At 39.2% G+C, this 20,388-nt stretch overlaps 1 protein-coding gene across 1 annotated transcript in view; it reads right to left on the bottom strand.

Annotated features, from left to right (window-relative positions):
* The window catches only part of brinp1 (bone morphogenetic protein/retinoic acid inducible neural-specific 1), a 168,651-nt gene that overhangs the window by 87,281 nt on the left and 60,982 nt on the right, over positions 1–20,388 (bottom strand). The window contains exon 3 of the mRNA XM_033646845.2: positions 4,430–4,620. Coding sequence (XP_033502736.1) covers positions 4,430–4,620 — 191 coding nt within the window. The remainder of the gene's footprint in view (positions 1–4,429; positions 4,621–20,388) is intronic.

The raw sequence follows: 20,388 nt of genomic DNA, 5'->3' as shown, positions 1-20,388 counted from the left end.
CCACCTCTTTTGTGCTTCTCATGAACTATTTTCAATCGTGATTAGTCAATACTACTGAACCAGAACACCTCCCATACCAAAATCGTGTACCGTCTGCCCTGTGCAGAAATATGTTTATAGAGATTAAAAGTTCATAATAATAAGTTAAAGCAAAAAACTTGTCTATTTCCACTTTAATAAGTCAGTGCCTGTGGCTAAATCAGAGCAATACATAATGTATGATAATCATCCTCCCCCATTTACCTGAAGTACAAGTGCTTGAAGAAGATTATCTTCAGGTTAAATGTGGCATGTACATAAAAATGCAATTACAATATGCATGACAATAATGGTCTTGGGGTGTTGCGAATGAAATTGAAGCTGTGTACTTAGATCCCTGTGCATTTAGGGAGCCGATTGAGAAGATGAATTTTTGAAGTCCTGATTCTGCATCTTGTTATCACAGTTGGTACTTCTATCTGTTATAGAAAAAGTGTGAAAACTGCTAATTGCACGATGTTCTTATTTGCATGTAAATATGTGCATAAGGTATATGTTTAGATACAGACTGGTCATTTCTCACACAAGGAAAGCTCTTCATGGAAAGTCTGAGTTCTCTATATTCGATAGGTTGACAGCCTCCAGCTGGCAGCCCCATGTTGCTTCCACAATATTGAAGATTGTGAGAATTCACGTTATTTTCTAAGGTGTTACAGTACGTCTTGCCTTTTCACTTATCAAATGTTCCCACATGTGTTCAGTGGGGATGGAGTTTGGTGACTGTGGGTATAAGATAGTCCTGTCATAGCTTTGATGCAAGTTTTGGGTCACTGTCCTGCTGGAAAATCCACTTAAGCCGGGCGAGATGGAATACCTGTTCAGAATAGAGTTTGTGCTTCTCTTTGGTCAGTGTGGAGTCGATGCTGTGCGAGTCACCGACCCTGAACAACTGACAAATCCACCCGCGTGAATATAGACTTCCCTATGCACCAAGGGTTCATTTACAAAAACAGATAGCTTCATTTTGATTTATTATCCGCAATCATGTTTGCATGTGTGTGTGTGTGTGTGTGTGTGTGTGTGTGCGTGCATGTGAAAGCCAGGGATTATCAGTCAAACTGGTGTTGGCTGAAAGTCAAAGTCTAAATTTTCATAAATCATGTTTTCTTATCGTGGCTCAAAGGAATATCAATCAGACTGGTGATTTATTCATTTTAAGAAAGTCTTTTATCTGTTTTTGCAGAGGAATTCTTCATATTTAAATATGGGCTTAATATGCTGAGTATTAATTTCTAATACAGCAAACTCATTATATTAACCATCCAATTACAAAATGGTTTCAGATTTTGACTTTCAGTGAACTCTTAAATCTTGGGGTTGTTTGGCCAAATGCTAAATCTTTAAACTCACTTTGTAATATTGGGGATGGATTTGAAACTGCTGCTCATTTGTCAGTGCTGTTCGGTCGGCTTTGCTTTATGGATGCAAGTGCTGCTCGGGAGCAAAGATGTCTCATAAAATGGTTCAACTGATCTTTCTCTGCGGTCACCTTAAGATGCCCTAATCTTGCTTTGGAGGAAAGAAAAAGCAGTTCTGGTCTGTGGAAATGTCTCCAGTCTGCTTTGTCCTGCCCTCTTGTGACGTTGCTGCAGTTTTGCTGTGGGTGAGTTTTTCCAACACCCTGGAGAAAAAGTTGGCCCCAAACTGCTTCACTGAGCTGTTCTGACATTGTTGCAAACAGGCAGATGAAAAATCCAGGAGGGCAACCACAATGGTGTTGCAGTTTCACAGTATAATTAGCTGGGGTCATTGAATTGTGATATTTATTTGTAAAAAAAGAATAGAGAAATATGTATTATACTTATTAAAAGGCTTATTTTTTATGTGGGAATAGTAATTATCAATTTCAATTATACATATTCATTATTATTAATTAATAAAATTTGTGGTAACACTTTCTATGAGGACCACATTTATATTGTGTTATGGTAAATAAGGAAATAATACTTGGTTGTTTCTCTTGTACTGTGGAGTTGTGGAGTAAACGGAAGTGCCTCTTTGACATGTCCTCTCGTTGTACCATGGTAGAGAAGAAAAGAAAAAGTGGACAGAATTTGCTGCGGTCCTCGGAATCCCCTAGAAGTGCGCTGTATGCTCGCGCAAGCTAGCCAACCACTGTAGGGGCTGTTTCCAAGCTAACGTTAGCCACTGGAATGATTGTTATTAGCCCACTAGCTAACGAGATAACTAAATGTTTCAACTAAAGATTACTAGCTTTAAAAAATCACATCATGTAACCACTTATATGAGTGAAGCTAGAAATCTTTGGCTGAAATGTACGGTTTGCTTGTAGACTAATATCAAACATTGCAGTAGTTAACGTTAGCTTTCAAGTAACCCTGTTTGGGATAGGGACAGTGGTTAGCTAGTGAGCTAGCTAGCGAGCTATAGCATATAGCATATTCACTGGCAATTTTGAAGGCTGCAACAATGTCTGTCCACTTTTTTTACCTTTTTGAAGCTAACAGTTTTTGAAGTCTAGCAGTTAGAGCTACAGGCTACAATGAGGCTAAAAACAGACTTCAAATGACGTTTTTCCAAACAACTTTTTATGTCGGGGCTTCAGGACACTTGAATCACTACGGACGAGCAGTATGGAGATATTTTGTGGTTTCAATTATGTGTTTTTGGATGTTTGAATCTGGGGCACTGTAAGCCTCCATTAGGTGGAGTTGTGTTGCTACCCCCTCTCCCCTTGGATCTCCGCAAGGGATGTGAGGACTCTAAAACTTCACCTAAGCCTCCCTTGGCATATGGGTGAGATGGCTGAATTTTCATTTTTGGGTGCACTATCCCTTTAAGTCTTTTAAAAGTAGTATTGTCAAAGTATTCTATTGTATGGTAGGCATTAATCACCCATTATGCATGATAGATTGTTTTAATATGAAAATGCATCACAATTAGCACCTACAATGAAATGTTATGATTAACCATGCATTATTATAGATGCATCAATATACCTCACTTTACTTACATACAATGATAATTTATAATACTACATGGACTATTATAGAATTTATGAGTCCTTATTTGATTATAGAGTTGATAGGTGAGTATTTATTCATAATGCATCATAAGCCCCATCAGTCAACCTCTAGTTTATAACTAGTCAAGAGCATCGATAAGACACTTGACACTTATGATTCATTATCACATCTATATTTTATGATTGCTGTCAGTAAGCATTACATGTGTTTACGAGTGTAGTCATCAAGGATTATAAATGCATTATGATGCACTGTAGATGTGGTCTTCATAGAGAGGGTTACCAAATTTACATTTTCAATTCAGTATCTAATCTGACTTTTCTGCACAGATGTGTATTATGCTTTTCTGTTTAGAAACACAATCCACCTCCTCTTACACATCATGGAAGCAATTCTCAGCCATGTTTTTATATGTCTATATTTCAGGGAAACACACCTGAAAGTACATAAGACCCCTTTAACACCTTGCATTGAAACACATTTGGATGATTGGATTGCAATTGCATAATGGTTGACCACATAACAGTACAGCTGTAAATGCAGACACATTGAGGACTGATTGTTATCCAATTGGCCCGTCCACCTCCACAGGTGATTAGTGACCACACTGAGCAATACTGTTTTCAGTTCACATACTACAACTAATTAAGCGGATTAATGTAATCATGAGCGCCTGTTCCAAGCGAGGTAGCAGCCATTAGCCATTTTGCAAGCTAAGCTACTGGTAAGAAAGCTTATGGATATATTTGGGTTTGACACCCAGTCTTCATCCATAAAGGTTGGCATCACTATCCTCTCTACCAGTGTGGCCTGCGTTCCCTGATCCAGATCATCCTCTGGACAGTGGTGGCACTGACTGCAGCTGACATAAATGCAGCATTTTCCTCTTTGGCATTCGAGTTGTCAAAGATGGCTTCTTCCCCTGCTTACAAAAGCAAGCAAAAGTCTATACAGTAGAGCAGCTTCACGGATAACAAGCATCTTTTTTGTTTCTTTTTATCTTGGTTGTTTGAGCTGGACAGACGGATGTGATCTCAATCTGACCTCAAAGTGGACACTGGAGACACGTAATAATATCTGATGTAGATGTAATCAGGTTAAATCACATCTAGATACAATCTGGATATGAGATGCATTTTAATGTGAGGTGTAAAGGGGTATATGTTGCAAGCCCTAATGGACATTTGAAGACCTGCTATTATATTTAAATCTGCATAATATTATGATCTCAAGTCTTATCTGCAGCCCAAGAAATTCTGCCTCTGAAAGGAACCTTGCCCATAAAGTAATTTCATTGACATGAGGCATGTATGCAAACCACAACCCATGTATAAGAATCATTTTAAACCATCCGAAAGAATTCTTAATCAAGCATGAGAGTGACTGAATGAAACCTCTCTTACCTCCCAGGGTGGCTGAGATGAGAATGTGAGTTCCATATTTCTTAATGATGGTGTCGATGAACTGCTGAGTGGTGGGTCTGCGGCCCAGCAAGCGTACGCTGCGCTGGAACTCAGGCATGAGTGGCACAGGGTTCCGGATCAGGTCCCTTCTCTCGATCGCTGTGTTCCTCACCTTCCAACGTGCAAATTCCCTGACAATCGCAGGACAAAAAAAAAAAACTGCTCACACCAAAATAACTCATTTTTCAACACTAACTGTAAAGCAGTGATTAATACAGTGTGGTAACACCTTAATTAACCCCACTCCATCTCACAGAATGCATTTCAGGAAAAACAAAACACTATCTGGCGGTGAACCACTGTGGTTAAATCTGTCAAATAATTAAGACATTAAAAAAAGACTGGAGTGCTTTAATAATTCATCAAGCAGTTCTGAGCTCCCTGATCTCAAAATTCACATAAAAGTTTATTTTAGTGAAGCAAAAATAATTTGAAACTTTAATCTGGTGGAGTGTGTTGATGCAGAAGCTTAGTATTCTGTTGTGCTCATTTAGCCGCTCTGATATAAATATTAAAAACAACGCATTCTCATTCCCAACTTGTCACATATCGCAGCTTGGTCAGTGGACATTCACATCAACATCTACTCACATATTGTGAGCTCTATTTGATCCACAGTGCCACAAGTGGGTGGTAGTAGATACTGGGGCAGCTGTGGGACAATACATGCAGCAAGGTTATCTCTTGAGAAGTTAATCAATGTCTGTTGGTGGGTCTGTGCCTGTTGTGAATTATAAGCTCTGATTGTTAATGACGTCAGAAGGCCTAAAAGGTGACATAAGAAAAAATGCTATGAGATTTGATTGATAGGATCTTAAATCACCACCACTTTTAATGAAAATTGTAGAATCAGTGAACCCATGTTTTAAGCTGTTTTTAAATTTCCTTTTGTAGTGAATTGCCACATCTGATTTATGTCCATTATGTCAATTTTCACATGAAGCACTCAGTGCTTATAATGCTCTTGTAAAGCATTTCTTGTATGAAAGGTGCTATATAAATTAAGTTTATTATTATTATTAGTATAAGATTACGTGCTGGGTATCCTGGGTGCATCTGTTGTTAATGTTCTGGGATGCTGTGTCAATTTAAGCCTGTTACATGTATTGTGTCTTTAAAATACATTTCCAATTTCACAGGAAATGCACACTTTCTTCTCTTTAGATGCATACAGTCTTTTTTTTTTTTTTTTTTTTTAAAAACCTACATGGGTAAAACATAGCATATTTACGTTTATTTCATTGTGCAACAAACACATGTAGGAAGGTTTAGGCAACAAAAGCATGTGGCCAGGTTTAGAAAACACATCCTGGTTAGGCTCTACATTCATATAAGAAGCAAACACCAGCCTCCTGGTTGAAAGTCCTGTGTTGTTGGACCCACCCACCACCCCTCCCAACCGCCCTGTAAAGACATTCCAAGTCCCTAAATTACATCTGGCAGCATTTCAGTTGACGCCACACAACAGTGTAAAATTCTGCTGCAACAGGGGCAAGTTTTTTGACTTTGTCTGACCGTAAAATCAAGGCCAAATGGTGGTATTTAACGACTCTGGAATGAGAACAGGTTATTCGAGATAGTTCTATGACCAGTGTCAGGGGATGTTCATTTGTGTTTTGATTAAAATTGCTCAAGGTCCTTTTCTCTCGTTTTTCTAAAGCTCCAACTTGAAGAAAAAAAAAAACAACACTCCTAAAACTAACAATACAACTTGCTAAACTGTGCCTCATTCTCCCGTACCCTTCAGCGTCAATAACAAAAATATCCTGAAAATATCAGTGTGGATTTTCTTGATGTTTGTTTGTGTTTCTGCTTAGATATACATCAAGAAAACATTCCCACAGACAGGCATTACAGGCATCTCTGTTTCTCTGAAGGTTACAGAAAAACCAAATAACATTGCCCCGAGGATAAAACTACTGGGCTGTCTGAAATGCCGAAGAAGGAGCTCTGTTGGTGAGTCAGTGCCTAATGCATGACATACTGAGGTACTGAAAGTCACTGATGAGGCATTCCTGTAAGTAGGTTTGTGTGGTATAAGTGTGTAGAAAGTTTCATATATGTTGTTATTTGTTGTAAAACAAGCAATACGTGTAATTTAGTGTGTTTGGTTGTTCTGGGGGAGAAACAGCAAAAGAGCATTTCTGATGTATGGGCTGACTCTAAAGGAGTCATCATTTTGATGCAAATTGAATAGGAAACTGTGATTTTCATCACCATCTGTTCTTCTGTCAATCACAGAGATGTTTCTATTTCCATATGGATTCTGCACCTTCTCTCACACACCTATCAAACACACATGCATGCTGCTCTGTCATCCGGATTGGATATGTGATATATATGCTCACACCTTCACCTGAAAGGTGTGATGTATATTCAGGTGGTAGAAGAAAAGACATTCTCCACACTGCTGAGATGAGCATAAAACTAATTCTTTTTAGTCTATAGACGGAGGGGTGTGGGGGGTGGGGGTGTGGGGTAATTTCCTGATTACTGACTGATAGTTTTAAAAGCATTTCCTCAAAATTAGATTTAGATTGAATTTAGATATGTTTAATGATGCAGACTTTAGTGTATGAGCGATGAGCCCAATTACAGTAAGTGTGTGACATAAAGTGCAACTAAAGCGCCATCAGATCAAGCACAAACAAAAGGCTTTATCGTCTCAATAATTTCACTCTGAAAGCCTGCTCTAATTGAAATCTGTGCTGTGTTCGATAAATGCGTATGAATTCTACGTAAAAATCAGCCAGGAAGCAGATGCAGATGAATAAAATGCAAACACACACACACACACACACATACGCACACTCCACAATCCAGACCAACCATGTTGAAGATTTTAGCTTATATAGCATTTTAATCTTACTAAAGCATGTATTTAAATCTTATTAGGGTTTGCTTGCTGTCCACTTCACTTTGTGACAGTACAATAAGGAGATTTGAAAATGGGGATTTTATTGTTCTTACTATCATAAAAATAGAAGAGAATGCCTTAATATGTGATAGGCATAAAATCCTGTATCCTCCTCCAAAGTTCTGACATCATCACAATGATATAAGAAGTAATTCTGCAACCCAAAGTTTGATGAGATTTACCCCTTAAATCTGGTCATTTCTGTTGCAATTAAGTATTTTAGTCATAGATTATAATGCCTGCATACGTTAAACTCATTACACTATTATACATTTCATTTGTGTTGCCATATCTGTATTTCCATTTCTTGGGTCACCTTAATAAAGCCATGTTTATACTGGATGTGGAAGCAACCCGATATGTCAATTCTCCCACAGCCGCCTGGCTGTTCACACCAGAGGTGCAATTCGCTGCACCGGTCAGCAAGTGATTCTGCTCCTCTCCTCTGATCTAATCACACTTAGAGCTCTGTGTCTAGCTGTTGTGTGTGTGTGTGTGTGTGTGCCTGTGTGTGTGTCTGCTCTGTCGCGGTCTTCTCTTCAGACACAACTAAAAATACATGGAAGCATGGGATGCATACTCTATCATTTATCATTATCGGATCATTATCATATCAAATATATCCTTTATATTGTTCATAACAGATGAGAATGTTTTCCTGACAGATTCCCTCACCGCCTGCAGTATAAATAGACCAGATGCAAAAAACTATCGCTGTGAATGACAAGATGGCCATGGTGCTTTCCATGTGAGCAACCCAACTGCTTAACATGGGCACCCAAAGAATGCAGGCAGTGCTCCACGAAAAATTGGCGCACTTTGTGGCACTTCCATGTCCAGTGTGAACCCGGCGTGAGTCTTGTTCAGCATTTGGTTGTACTAAAAGACTCTCTAAGGAGTCTGATGTGCAGGTTTTTCACTAAGTATATTTTGTTTTAATGGTTTTAAGCCTGTTTTTTTGCTAGCAAAAGTTAGCATTAGGATTATCAACCGTTAGCTATAGCTGTAGGCCTAAATGCGCCATGCTAACCAAGCTAGCCATGCAGTGTGCACACTGTGTTTTAATATTGTATTTTGTACTGTGCAGTGTGTCCACACTGCTTGTTTTTAATTATGTAAGACACATGGATTAACTGTAGTCTGCATTGCACCTTGAATTTTATTCTTATTTATTGCGTCTACTTGTTAAGTGTCAGCCTGGAAATCCAGATGCCCGGCCCCTAGCAAATTAAAATTTGCTCTTCACGGGGATCTGGCCCCGACGAGCAGAGCCCATTGAATCGCCATCGGACCAATCAGATCAGTCTACCTGACAGAGGCGGGCTCTGGGCGGGCGTAACATGATGAGGACAGCGCTGCACTGTAGGAGTCTAAAAGTAAACAGCCAAGATGGCAGCTGCTGAAGGGCCGCGTCCATTCAGTTTAGCTTTGGAAAAAAACGCTAAGCCAACTACGCTTATCTTTTTCTTTGAGAGAGGAACAGAAGACTGCCCTAGAAGCCTTCGTTTCCAGGAAGGATGTTTATCAGTTAGCCCCACTGGTTGGCAAACAAATGGGGCTTAGTGCAATGAATACGTCACCTTGTTTTTTGCTCTGATTGGCTATCGTGCTATCCAATTGTGTGCGGCGGCATTTAATATGCCTCAGTTAGTGCCGCCCCTTGGGTAGGAAGGGTGTATCGCTGAGGGCCAGACTCAAAATCTTTCTAGATTTGAGTCTGGATTTCCAGGCTAGTTACGTGTAGGACTACAAATGGAAATTAGCGTTTTGCTAAATCTGGTGCAACCATGCTTTCATTTGTTATAAATTATTAATGTCATTGCACACTGTCCTCTTATAAATCAAATAAATTACTGTAAGCTAAACTAAACTAGCAGAAAGCGTTAGGGTTAGCTCTGCCCTCTCATCCAAATATGGTCACTCCTGGCTCCAAGAATCCAAGATGGCGATGGCCAAAATGCCAGCCTCAAGGCTTCAAAATGGGAGTTCACAAACCAATGGGTGATGTCATGGTAGCTTCATCCATTATTGTATATTATCTACGGTTTCTATGCACTGTGGAGAGCAATGATTTCTGTGTATCCTCTCGTCTCCTTAGTGTTGCCATTGACAGGTGGGAGGAAACTTCTGCATACCGTCTTAAATGCAATCAAAGCTAACCAAGAAGATGCTGAAGTGAAGATGCACATCAGATGCTGAAGTGAAAGATGAATTGTAGGAGCTGGTTCAGCCACATACGGTGACATGCACAGCGCAAAGCCTTTGTGTGAAATGCTGCATGCATCTGAGTAAGTGCTCCATTGTTAAGGTTTGTTTAACACATTGTTTTGTGACCCACGGTGCTGTTATCACCCTATAAAAAATGATTTTATTTTTAATCTAAAAAGGTAAGCAATTAAAGCTACAGCTTTATAACAGCTTCACCCTCCAAGCCTTTTCCTTTGCAGCCCTCAGCGGCTCCTAATGGGTGATTTAACAATGAATAGGTGGGTCCCTTCAGATTGATCGTCGGTTAGTTTGAAATCTCTGACACACAGTCAGCGATGTGTCAGTCTGCCTGAGCACTGCTTGACGACAGCACTTTTTAATGCTCTATTCAGCACTCTATGTTAGCATTTAAAGCTGAATTCCTTTCTGCCAGTATAGACTGTTGCGTAATGACACAACTTCATAATATAGCCAATATTTCAAAGGAAATATCTTAACAAATCCCTCAAAGACGAAGTAATTTTATACAGTTAGTACTATCAAAGAGCAAGAAGAAGTGAAGATATAATATCAGAATGAGTGTATGCATGCTTATATAATGGCAATATAGACTTTAACAACTGGCAGGAGAATGCCTGCACTGCTTTTTCTTTACACTGTCTGATCACATACATCATCCAATAATGTTTTCCAGCCAGATATTTAATAAACGCTTTGTGGCAGATTTGCAGAAGTCTTTCTTTCCAGAACTTTGCAATTCCTCAACGTTGCAAAGACACATCTCCTCATCCGGCGGGACAGGGCTCACCACTCATACGAGTACATGCTGAATCAGCTTCCACTCCTGTTCCATGACTTAGCTTTGTGAGAGGTACACGTTGGCTGTTATTTCTGAAATCTGGAGCAAACATTCAAGTCAGGAGAATTGTGAGAGGCTTTTCGATTTGCAGCAGATGTACCAAAAATTCCTCCCTTTTCATTCTCTGCCCAGCTCTCCCGCTGCCAATTATTATATAAAACTTTATATGGCAGCCATATGTACTTGAGCCCTTCTGCCCCAGATTAGGCATGCCAGCAGATGGAACCTGCGACATGATTCAGTGCTTTACTTCACAGCTCCAAGACCGGTTTAATGACCTATCAGAGGAAGTTAAGAGGAGATAAATGGCATTGCAGCTGCATAGGAGGAAAATGGGAACGTAGGTGATTATTGCTTTATGGTGTTCAAGTAACTCGTGTGGGAGGGTGAGTACATTACATTTGCCTGTGTGGAAGTGTCTGTGACCTACAGAAAATACATGATATGGGTGCGAAGGGCCATAAATAAATACTTAATTCATTTATAAATACTTACTGGAAATGGCACCAACAGTGCACAATTTCGCGATGGAGAAGCCCTTCAAGACATACACTCTATGCATGGGTAATGTGCACGCATTGATCCCACATACATACATTCATTTATTCTAACAAGCAACATTTTGGCATTTTGAACAAAGCGTTTTCTCCATGACAGTGGAGTTTGTTTTTCTTCTTCTTTGAAGAATCAGCTAAAGTCGGTTAATCCCCTGGTGCCCTCATTGAGACCACCGTTTTATCTGATTCCTTTCCAATGTTTGTCTCAGCGCAGTTTAGTCCAATAAACATGAACAGTGGTTGCTAGGAAATGCATTATTGTAATCAAACAGCCAGCCTCTTCATCTAAAATAGATCAGAATGAGAATGTTTTTCACTAAAGAACATTTGCTCAAATGAGTGTACCGGTGGCTCCAACACGTCTGCTTGTATGTTAGACCCCGATAAAGGAAAGTAATGTTCAGAGCACATAGCAGCAATATGTACTGGTTGTTTTTTGTTAATCACCTTGAGCTATCACTCTATATCTGGCTCACTTGTTACAGAGGAAATGCAAGATAAATATTAAAATGTGAAAATAAAGAATACACCAAGGCAAGCAGAGGGATCTCTAGGCAAGTCTGTCAAAGTCAACACCTGAGCAATAAAGCCTCTAAAAGTAGCTTTGATTTGCTTTGGAGTTATTGCATGAAATATTGATGTGAACTACTGACTACGACTGCCTGTCTTTGTTAGAACCAAATTACAGAGAACACTCATGAACATACTTGAAAGTCATCTTTGAGGATGAACTGGATGCAAAAAAATGGAATGCAAAACTGGGGTGGCAGAATGAAAACAAAATTAAGAGAAAGTACAGAATGCATTAACACATTTCTGCCAGTGTCCCATTTTTATTTTATTTGCACTAATTGATGTTTACAAGGGGTGTAACGATTCATGCATCTCATCAATTCATCAACTGTAAATTATGCCATCTCAACTTCATCACTCTGCTAAAAGAAATAAACAGTATGTATTACTTTGACTTCAGTAATTAATTTGAAACAAATTATTTGAGATTTTGAATATTTAATCATGTTGGTGACAGGGAGATTAAAATTGTGCTGCTAAACATTAGTTTAGCAGCACAACACAAGTAAGATTTTTAAAAGACCAAACTCTGTTTTTGATACTTCTGGATTAGCCTTTAGGGAAAAAAGACATTAAGTGTGTAAAATTTAGTAATCACCTCTCTCTATTGCAGTTTGCATTGTTAGTGGCAGGGTCCACCATTCCCACGCTCAGACTGCCTGTTTAGTGTTACTGTTTGTAATTTTCTCTTATTGATATCAGCCTCACTGTTTGTTGTTCAATATCTAACGCTGTAGCACAGTTGTATCACCTTATTGGAAATGCAAACCGAACATTTCCTACTGACTTCAGATTAAAAAGAAAATCAACACAAAGTGGCTTTGGTTGTGAAATAATCACGGGAAACTCAACTGCAGTTTTAAATATTGCAGGGAATACTGGAACAAGACAGACCAAGCCTTAGTAAGCTGTTACATGAAGAGTTGTGGGCAACAGGCAGCAACGCCATGTGCAGCAGGAAATCAGGTCAGGTTGTTTGGCTGCACTGTAAACATGTACACTAACTGTGGTGGCACGGTTGTTCATCTACTGTATTTGACAAAGGATCTACAGATACCCATGTGTGCCAAATCGCCAACATGTTTGATTATGTACTGGCAAACTTCTTTCACCAGACACAATCTCTAGTGGTAAAACTGTGTGTTTCAATATTTCGGGGCCGTACACATGACGCGTTTTTTGTGCCCTCAAATTAATTGTTTTCAGTGTAGACATAGGTGCACTCAAAGACCAAAGCGAAGCCATCACGGTGCGCATGCGTTCCAGGACATGACGGCTGCGCCCCAAGATAAATCGAGTTTAACTTTTGGAACACAGCAGCATGCACCACCAACACATTCTCACTTTGACCTCGTCACATATTGACGTTTTGGTCATGGACTTTCTACATCCACATACGACATGCAAGGTACCCTGGGTGCGTCAGTTGTTGATGATCTGGGACACCATGTCAGGTTCTCTTCTTTCAAGATACACTATCATTTTCACAGGAAATTTAACGTCTTTCAAAATAAATGCAGTTTGTCAGTACAACACCGCAAACTGACTTTTTTTTTTTTCTTCAAAAACAAAAACATACGATTGGGTTTAGGCAACAATAGCACATGGTTAGGTTCCAGAAAAGAGGAACAGGGTTTGGCTTTAGAAACTTACGGGACGCTGCTCTCTCAGGTGAAAGTGGGTGTGTGTTGGACCCATCTACCACCCCTCCTGCCTGCCCCATTCTGACTTTTGCTGCCTTAACTTTTGTCCTTATCCCGCCACGTTACACAATAATGGTAACCGGCCGCTGTCATGCCAATGTTAATGGACGCCTTTTTTTGTTGGTTTCTGACGTCGCAAGTCACTGCCCAAGCGTTGGATTTTGACAACTTCGGAGTAAAACAGTGCTCGCACCCTATTTCATGCGATAAGGGACAACCAATCACAGCTGGCAAATATTGTTCCTTCCTCTGTAAATAACAGTGTGTGGCAAATATGGAAAAGTTGATCATTTTAGTGCAGGGCTGCCAGAGCTTTACATCTGTCCCACGGACATTATGCCCACACACTTATAAACAGCGCCTGGAAGAAGATCAGCTCTCACTCAGGATTCCAGGTAAATAGGCTGTGATACGCTCCTTGTTAAGGTTGCTTAGTAACCTCAGACACAACCTTCCACCTCGCTCTTCAAAGCTGGCTCAAAAGAGTCACAAAAGTAGCGCCTAGCGCCTGACCTCTCGTATTCCAGGCGGTTAAAGACACGGCATGTGCACGGCCCTTTAGGGAGTACCTTTAAATCCTACATGACTTTTATTGCTGTTAGTCACTCAGCAAACCATCCACTCCCACGTACAAACACCCTGCCAGCAAAAGAACATTGGGTAACTCTTTGTACAGTACATTATATATATGCCTTCAAAGTGCATTGTAATGCACTTGTATAAATCACTATAAATATTTACAATGGCAATGATGTCTTAAAACAACAGTTCCATGGCATTATAAATATGCCCATAATACTTTTCTATGTTAAGTATATTTTATATGATTGCTTAAACAGCAATTACTTTCCTCATCTTGCATGAGTTGCGAGGGGTTATGAATATCATAGTTCTCTGTGTAACCATAACGGCTGGAAAGTGTTGCAATGGCATGTCATCACACCTTCAAGGCAGCATGTTGTCTGCTTCAATTATGGCTGGGCTGTATTGACATCCAGTGAATATTCCCTAAAGCTTTGACAGGGGCAGGAAACGACCATCATACAGTGTGTCACCACAGGCACTTTGTTGATCCTGGCGCTAGAGCCCAGATTAAAAAACCTTGAGAGAGCATGACAGACATTCAAAGTGGAAGTGTGGCGACACAGAGGAAGGAAAGGCTCGGATTTGCTTCGAGAAAATCTCTAATTAATTGAGTGGGAAACTGGCTCCGCAGGACCCAGAGACAACATCCTCCTGGATGCCTCATAAATGACATCAGATAACAATAAAAGCAGGAGTGTCAGTAAATCACACAACCTGCCATACTTGGCTTCTTGTTTACCTCTGTCTCCCTCTTGTACTGAATCAAAGTCTTTACTGTTAAATGCAATACATATTCAGACGGATATGTTGTTCGGTTACATCTTGACCTTTGTCAGCCTGTGGTAAAGACAAAAAAAAAAAAAAAAAAAAAATCATGAATATCTGACAAAGAGCCTCTGCCATTTTCATTTCACTCAAGGCGCAAAAACAAGCATTTATGATGAAAGAAACAAAATAAAAATGTTACACCTAGCTATAAACATGTTAGTGTTATCAAAACACGCTGACTTTATTTGAAGCAGACAAGATGCTGTCATAAAGGGCAACAGTGAGGCACACAGCATTTTACAAGGAAGATTTAAAGGATGCACCTGCTTTAGAAAAAAAAAAATAATGCAGGAACAAAAACAGGCCAAAATTTATCTTACACGTACACTGTGCCTCCTTGTTTGAGTGCAGACGCTTAGCACTGCAGTCTTTAATAATAAATCAGGACAGTGATAATAAAGCAGTATTTGCTGGACATTTGAAGCATGCAGACATATAATCTTATTCAAGAGTAAAAGATTGCACTACATTGCATTACTATTAACTATTTATTTTGTTTTATTTGTCTTTCTTTTATCTCTTGTGCTATAACTTTTAAAAGAATAATGACGGAAACCAGATTACTGCAAATTTTTTGAATGGATAGACATATTGGTTTACAGTTTCTTAACTGAAAAATTTTGTTGAAGATCTAAAAGAGAACATAAACATTCTCCTGAAATAAATATCACTACTGATCTGAAAATACCTTGAATACAGAATGTTTATCTGTGTTAGAAGACAGTTTGTAACAAGGTCTTCAGTGTGACATACAGTAGATGAGAGGGTGGGTATGTTCTGTACATTTGTGAACTCATTGAGTTGTTTTTACATGGACTATTTTAGAGAGGAGGTGATTCAGCTGTCATTTCTGAAGCTGTAGTTTATGCTTATGTTATACTGAGTTACATCATACTTTAATAATAGCAACAGCATTTTTAGTAAGCCTATTATGGACAATTATTATTATTATTATTATTATGCCATTTGGTACACTAAAGAAATGATTTTACATTTTTGTTGGTTATTATTTTTTTAAAAAGTATTTCAATGCTGACTCCTAGAAATGACATTTATATGTTCCTACTCTGCTTTCTTTGTAACGTTATTGTGGCAACATAATTGCTTCCTGGTGTTCAAAGACGTGTTGTTCAGGTACCAAAACACTACTTTCATGTACCACTTAGGCTTCAGAAGGAGGTGGCTGGGGAGGATGGCAGCTTTACAAAGAGCAGGACTTTGATGACTCAACTTGGGTTCATGTCCAGACTCCTGTCTGAGGTTAAGGCAACTAAAGCGCTTTGGTTAAGGTAAAGGAAAGATTGTGCTTTCAGTAAAATGTCATCACAATTGAAAAAAAAATAATGCTGCAGTCACAATGAGTGGATACTGTATTGCCAGAACATCTGAAATGTGTTGTCACAGAACATTTTGTTGCCGTTATTTATAAATGTCTTTACAAATGCGGCAATCTGCGTGGCTGAAAAATGAAGCCAACAGTACCACAAACTGAAGTTCAGTGAATGGCCACATGGGGGTTAGCTTCAAATGCCAGTCAATCCACACTGACACCCATGTTAAAATGCCCAGCTTAAACGCATAAATAAACATGTTTACAGCCTCGTAAAAAAACATGTTTTTTTGGCATTATAGCTAAAAGGGGTCAGGGAAAAAAAACTGATACAACATAGTCTTGCATAATTGTATCGATATATGGACACCAATTATCGATCATTTATTCCATACATTATTAATTTTTGCAAATACACATTTTAATAAAAAAAAATTGTAATAGAATAATAAAATCAATTCCTTTTTCGGTCCACTAGATTATGCTGATGTTTTAATTTTATTTTTTTTCCTGGTGAGGTCAGCAAAGGTTCATTGAAACAAAGATGGAGGCACCAGAGAAATGTCTGGACTTATTTTGGATTTTTTAACACGGAAGGTAAGGAGGACCTGCGTATAACACATGCGATTTGCAAGCAGTGTCATATAAGAATAAAATGCTCTGGGAATACTACAAACATGAGGGCTCACCTCACACTCCACCATCCAGAGATAGCATTAGCCAATGATAGCCAAGCTAACGCTAAAGCAGCTCTGCTGAAAAATCAACCAACACTGGAAACAATTATCTTGACAATACCACCATCCAACTCTGAGAGAGCTAAGAAAATACCTCAGTCCGTCACCTATTTAATGTGCAAAGATCTGCGTCCATTCAGCATTTTTGAAAACAAAAGCTTTTGCTACATGATAAAAAATACTGGAACCCAGGTATGTGACTCCGTCCTGGCGTTTTCTCACCAACACAGCCATACCCAAGCTCTACAGAGAGGTGAAACATAAAGCTGAGGAATCTGAGTACAGCAGGAAGAGTGGCATTAACTTTTGACGCCTGGACTTCAAGGTCAGTGGATTCATATGTGACAAATTATCTCACAGAGGGCTGGCAACTGCTGTCTCATTTTCTCCAAATTATAGCAGTAAACGAAAGTCATACAGCAGCAAACACCACAGTCCTCCTGCAAAATGCAGCACAAAAACAAAAACGCTTGGGTGTTGCCATGTTGCCACTTAGAGGCCGTTTACACGTACACGGTGATTTTGATAAACGGAGACATCTTCCTTCGTTTGTGCCCTTCGTTTACACGCAAACGGAGATTTCTCCTCTGAAAACGAGTCTTTCTAAAAACTTCGGCCAGAGTGGAGATTTTGGAAAACTCCGGTTGTGCGTTTGCATGTAAACTGAGATAAAAGGAGATGAACAGAGTTATAGGCAGCCGACGTCACAGTATGTGCCGGAACTTGCGCCTGTGTCAAAAGTGCGACCCATGAGTGCGACCTATGTTGCTATGGTGACAATGGATACATGGAAGGCTTGAGCTTCTCGTTACACTGCCACCTACAGGTTTGGCATGCTCTTGTGTATATATACACGGGTAAGTGTAAACGAAGAATTTTTTGAAAACGGAGATGGTGAAATGTCCGTTTATGAAAATAGCCAGCAACGTGTAAACGGCCTCTTAATCTGCCAACAGTTCAGTGTGCCAGGTGTACGCAGCATTTACAACAGGTTTAATGACAGTGTTGGTCAGTCTGTCTGCTTTGCATCACATTTTGCTGCAATAAAATGGATTGAAGTCAGATGAACAGACTGAAAACTTACGAAGTAAAACTGATGTTGTCAAAGTTTTCCTTTGGGGAAATAATTTGTAGTTGGTAAAAAAGCATACATCGCAATATACTGTATTGCAATTATCAGCATATTGCAATATCGCAATAATATCACAGTATCGTGATAATATCGTATTGTGGGTCCTCTGGCGATTCCCAGCCCTAATGGCTAATATCCCTGTTCATGACAGCTGTACTTTTATTTATATTGGGCTTTATGAATAAAACTGAATTGAATTTTGTTTTTATAAATCTTCATTTACATATTGTAATAATGGTACTATTAATGCTATAAGTGTTACTATGCCCCGTGTTATTTAGTAAAGTATTTCTGTTATATTTAGCCAGTAGAGCATGTTGAAATAACAGCAGTATTTGTTATGGGAATGTTACCTCCCTACCGGAACTACGTAGGTGTGTTAAGCGTCACTTGCCTTGCTTTTTGTACGTGTGTTATCGTGGTTGCTTGCTGGCTCTGGTGCAGACTTTCAAAGTTCATCTGCACTGGAGTTAGAGCGTTCCCCAGACTGTACAACTCTGCAAATCTTCAGTATACGAAGGTAAACATTATATTCCTTGTCCACAGTAATCCTTCCTCCTGCACAACACACATCCAAGAATCCCCTGTTGGCGGTGGCTAACAATTATTAGGTCTTAAAGTGATGCATAATTAAGGGTGAGTGAGTGACAGTCCCAACCTCTTGCCCAGATATGGTCACTTCTGGCTCCAAAGAACCAAGATGGTGACAGTTGAAGTGCCAAACTCAAGGCTTCAAAACAGGAGTCCACAAACCACTGTGTGACATCATGGTAGCGATTCCATTATCTTTACAGTCTCTGTTTCTAGGAGACAGGACTGAATGTTTAGACGACTCTGATGTTGTAATAAAACAGCAATAATGGTTGCATACAGATTAGCCCAATCTGTAGAAACTTTTCAGGGCAACAAAGTCACATCCATCTGTTCACTGACATTTTCAAAGAGTGAGGAAGGATTCCAGCATCTGTTTGGCATTACTCCAAAAATGATTATTTAGAAATGCCATTTTATTACCCGAGCTCTAATCAAGAACATAACCACATATTAACTGTGAAACTAAAACGTGCGAGATGGAGGGAGTCTCTTGGTTAATGATTAATTATAGATTACTGTGAGGAATAAGCTACATGTGTTAAAGTTATAAAACTTTAAATCTAAAAATCTTTGTAGTGCAAAAAAAAAAAAATACCCTAAAAGACTTTTCATTTTTTTTAAACTTTGAGGTTTTCATTTATGGATAAAGATACAATATTCATCATGCTGGAAGTCTCACTATATACAAGGATGCAACATTTTTCCCTAAGAAGTCACACCAAATGTTTAATTTAGAGTTACATTTCTTTTAGAGTTTACAATATTATTATTTAAACCATGTTGCTCCATTGCTTTTGCTATAGTGTCCACTGAAAGCCTCTGCAGTCGTGGGGCTAACAGTTCTTCCTTCAGCTCCCTTCACATTCACTTCTCAGTCATCCAGTTGTTCTTGTCACCTTTCACATGCTACGTGTTTCATATCTGGTGAGTCAGTCAGCTATTCTTGCCCATATTCCCATGATGCGTTTTTGAACCTTAAAAAGAACTAAATGAGAGAAAAACTCGGCTATAGCTGCTATTCACTGTACTGTATAAACATGGCTTTGCAAGAATATGAAACCAAAACGAATTGACTAATTAATAAAATCTGAACTGGACAGGACACTTTCTATTACATTTTAATTTGGTAAATAATACATAGACAGTTTTGTTTTGGAGCAGAGCGAAAATGACAGAGGCTTAATCTAAAAACAAAGCCATAAATGAACATTTTTAAAATTTAACTGAAGACTTTGTGTTTCTCCCCCGTGACTCCAGCCCTTTAATGGTGCCTGTGAAATGCAAAACGTCACAGAATGAGCTGGGTTTGTTTGGTGCCACTGATGTGAGGAGACAGCATCGATTTTAATGCTTTGATGAAGGATGAACCTTTCATTTTCAGTCATTTGTTCCACTACTTGTTTGTTAGGGATGACTTGACTAATACTTCAATTGCTAGTTGAAAAGGATACAATACAACAACATCATTTTGAACTATCTACTTTAGTCAAATTTATTGTCAGGAAACAAAATACCTTGGAGGGTAACAGTCCGTTTCCAACAACCAATCAAGGGAGAAGAGTCATCAAGTGCTGCCTGTTTAATACCTGCCCTAAAAATAAATCAGCTCTTGTAAAAAATGCAGTGGTAATTGCTGAGGTGGGTGTGCCACTAGGTAGATGGGTCGGTTACCTAGGAGGCTCCTATATATTCCAGTGTCTTTTTGGCTGATAGGTGGGTATACTGTAAACGGCCATTACACCACTGGCTCCAGCTGAGTTCAAGTTTGCACACATGGCAGATTCATGCTAACATAGCTGCAATTTTACATGTGAATAAAGAAATGCCTTCTCAGAAAATTGAAACACATGCTTACAGTTCTGCAAGGTCATTTACT

This window comes from Epinephelus lanceolatus, chromosome 19 (genome assembly GCF_041903045.1).
Source record: "Epinephelus lanceolatus isolate andai-2023 chromosome 19, ASM4190304v1, whole genome shotgun sequence".
In the NCBI taxonomy this organism is placed as follows: Eukaryota; Metazoa; Chordata; class Actinopteri; order Perciformes; family Serranidae; genus Epinephelus; species Epinephelus lanceolatus.
The sequence above is the reverse complement of the archived record's forward strand: the minus strand, read 5'-3'. Positions and strand labels throughout refer to the sequence as shown.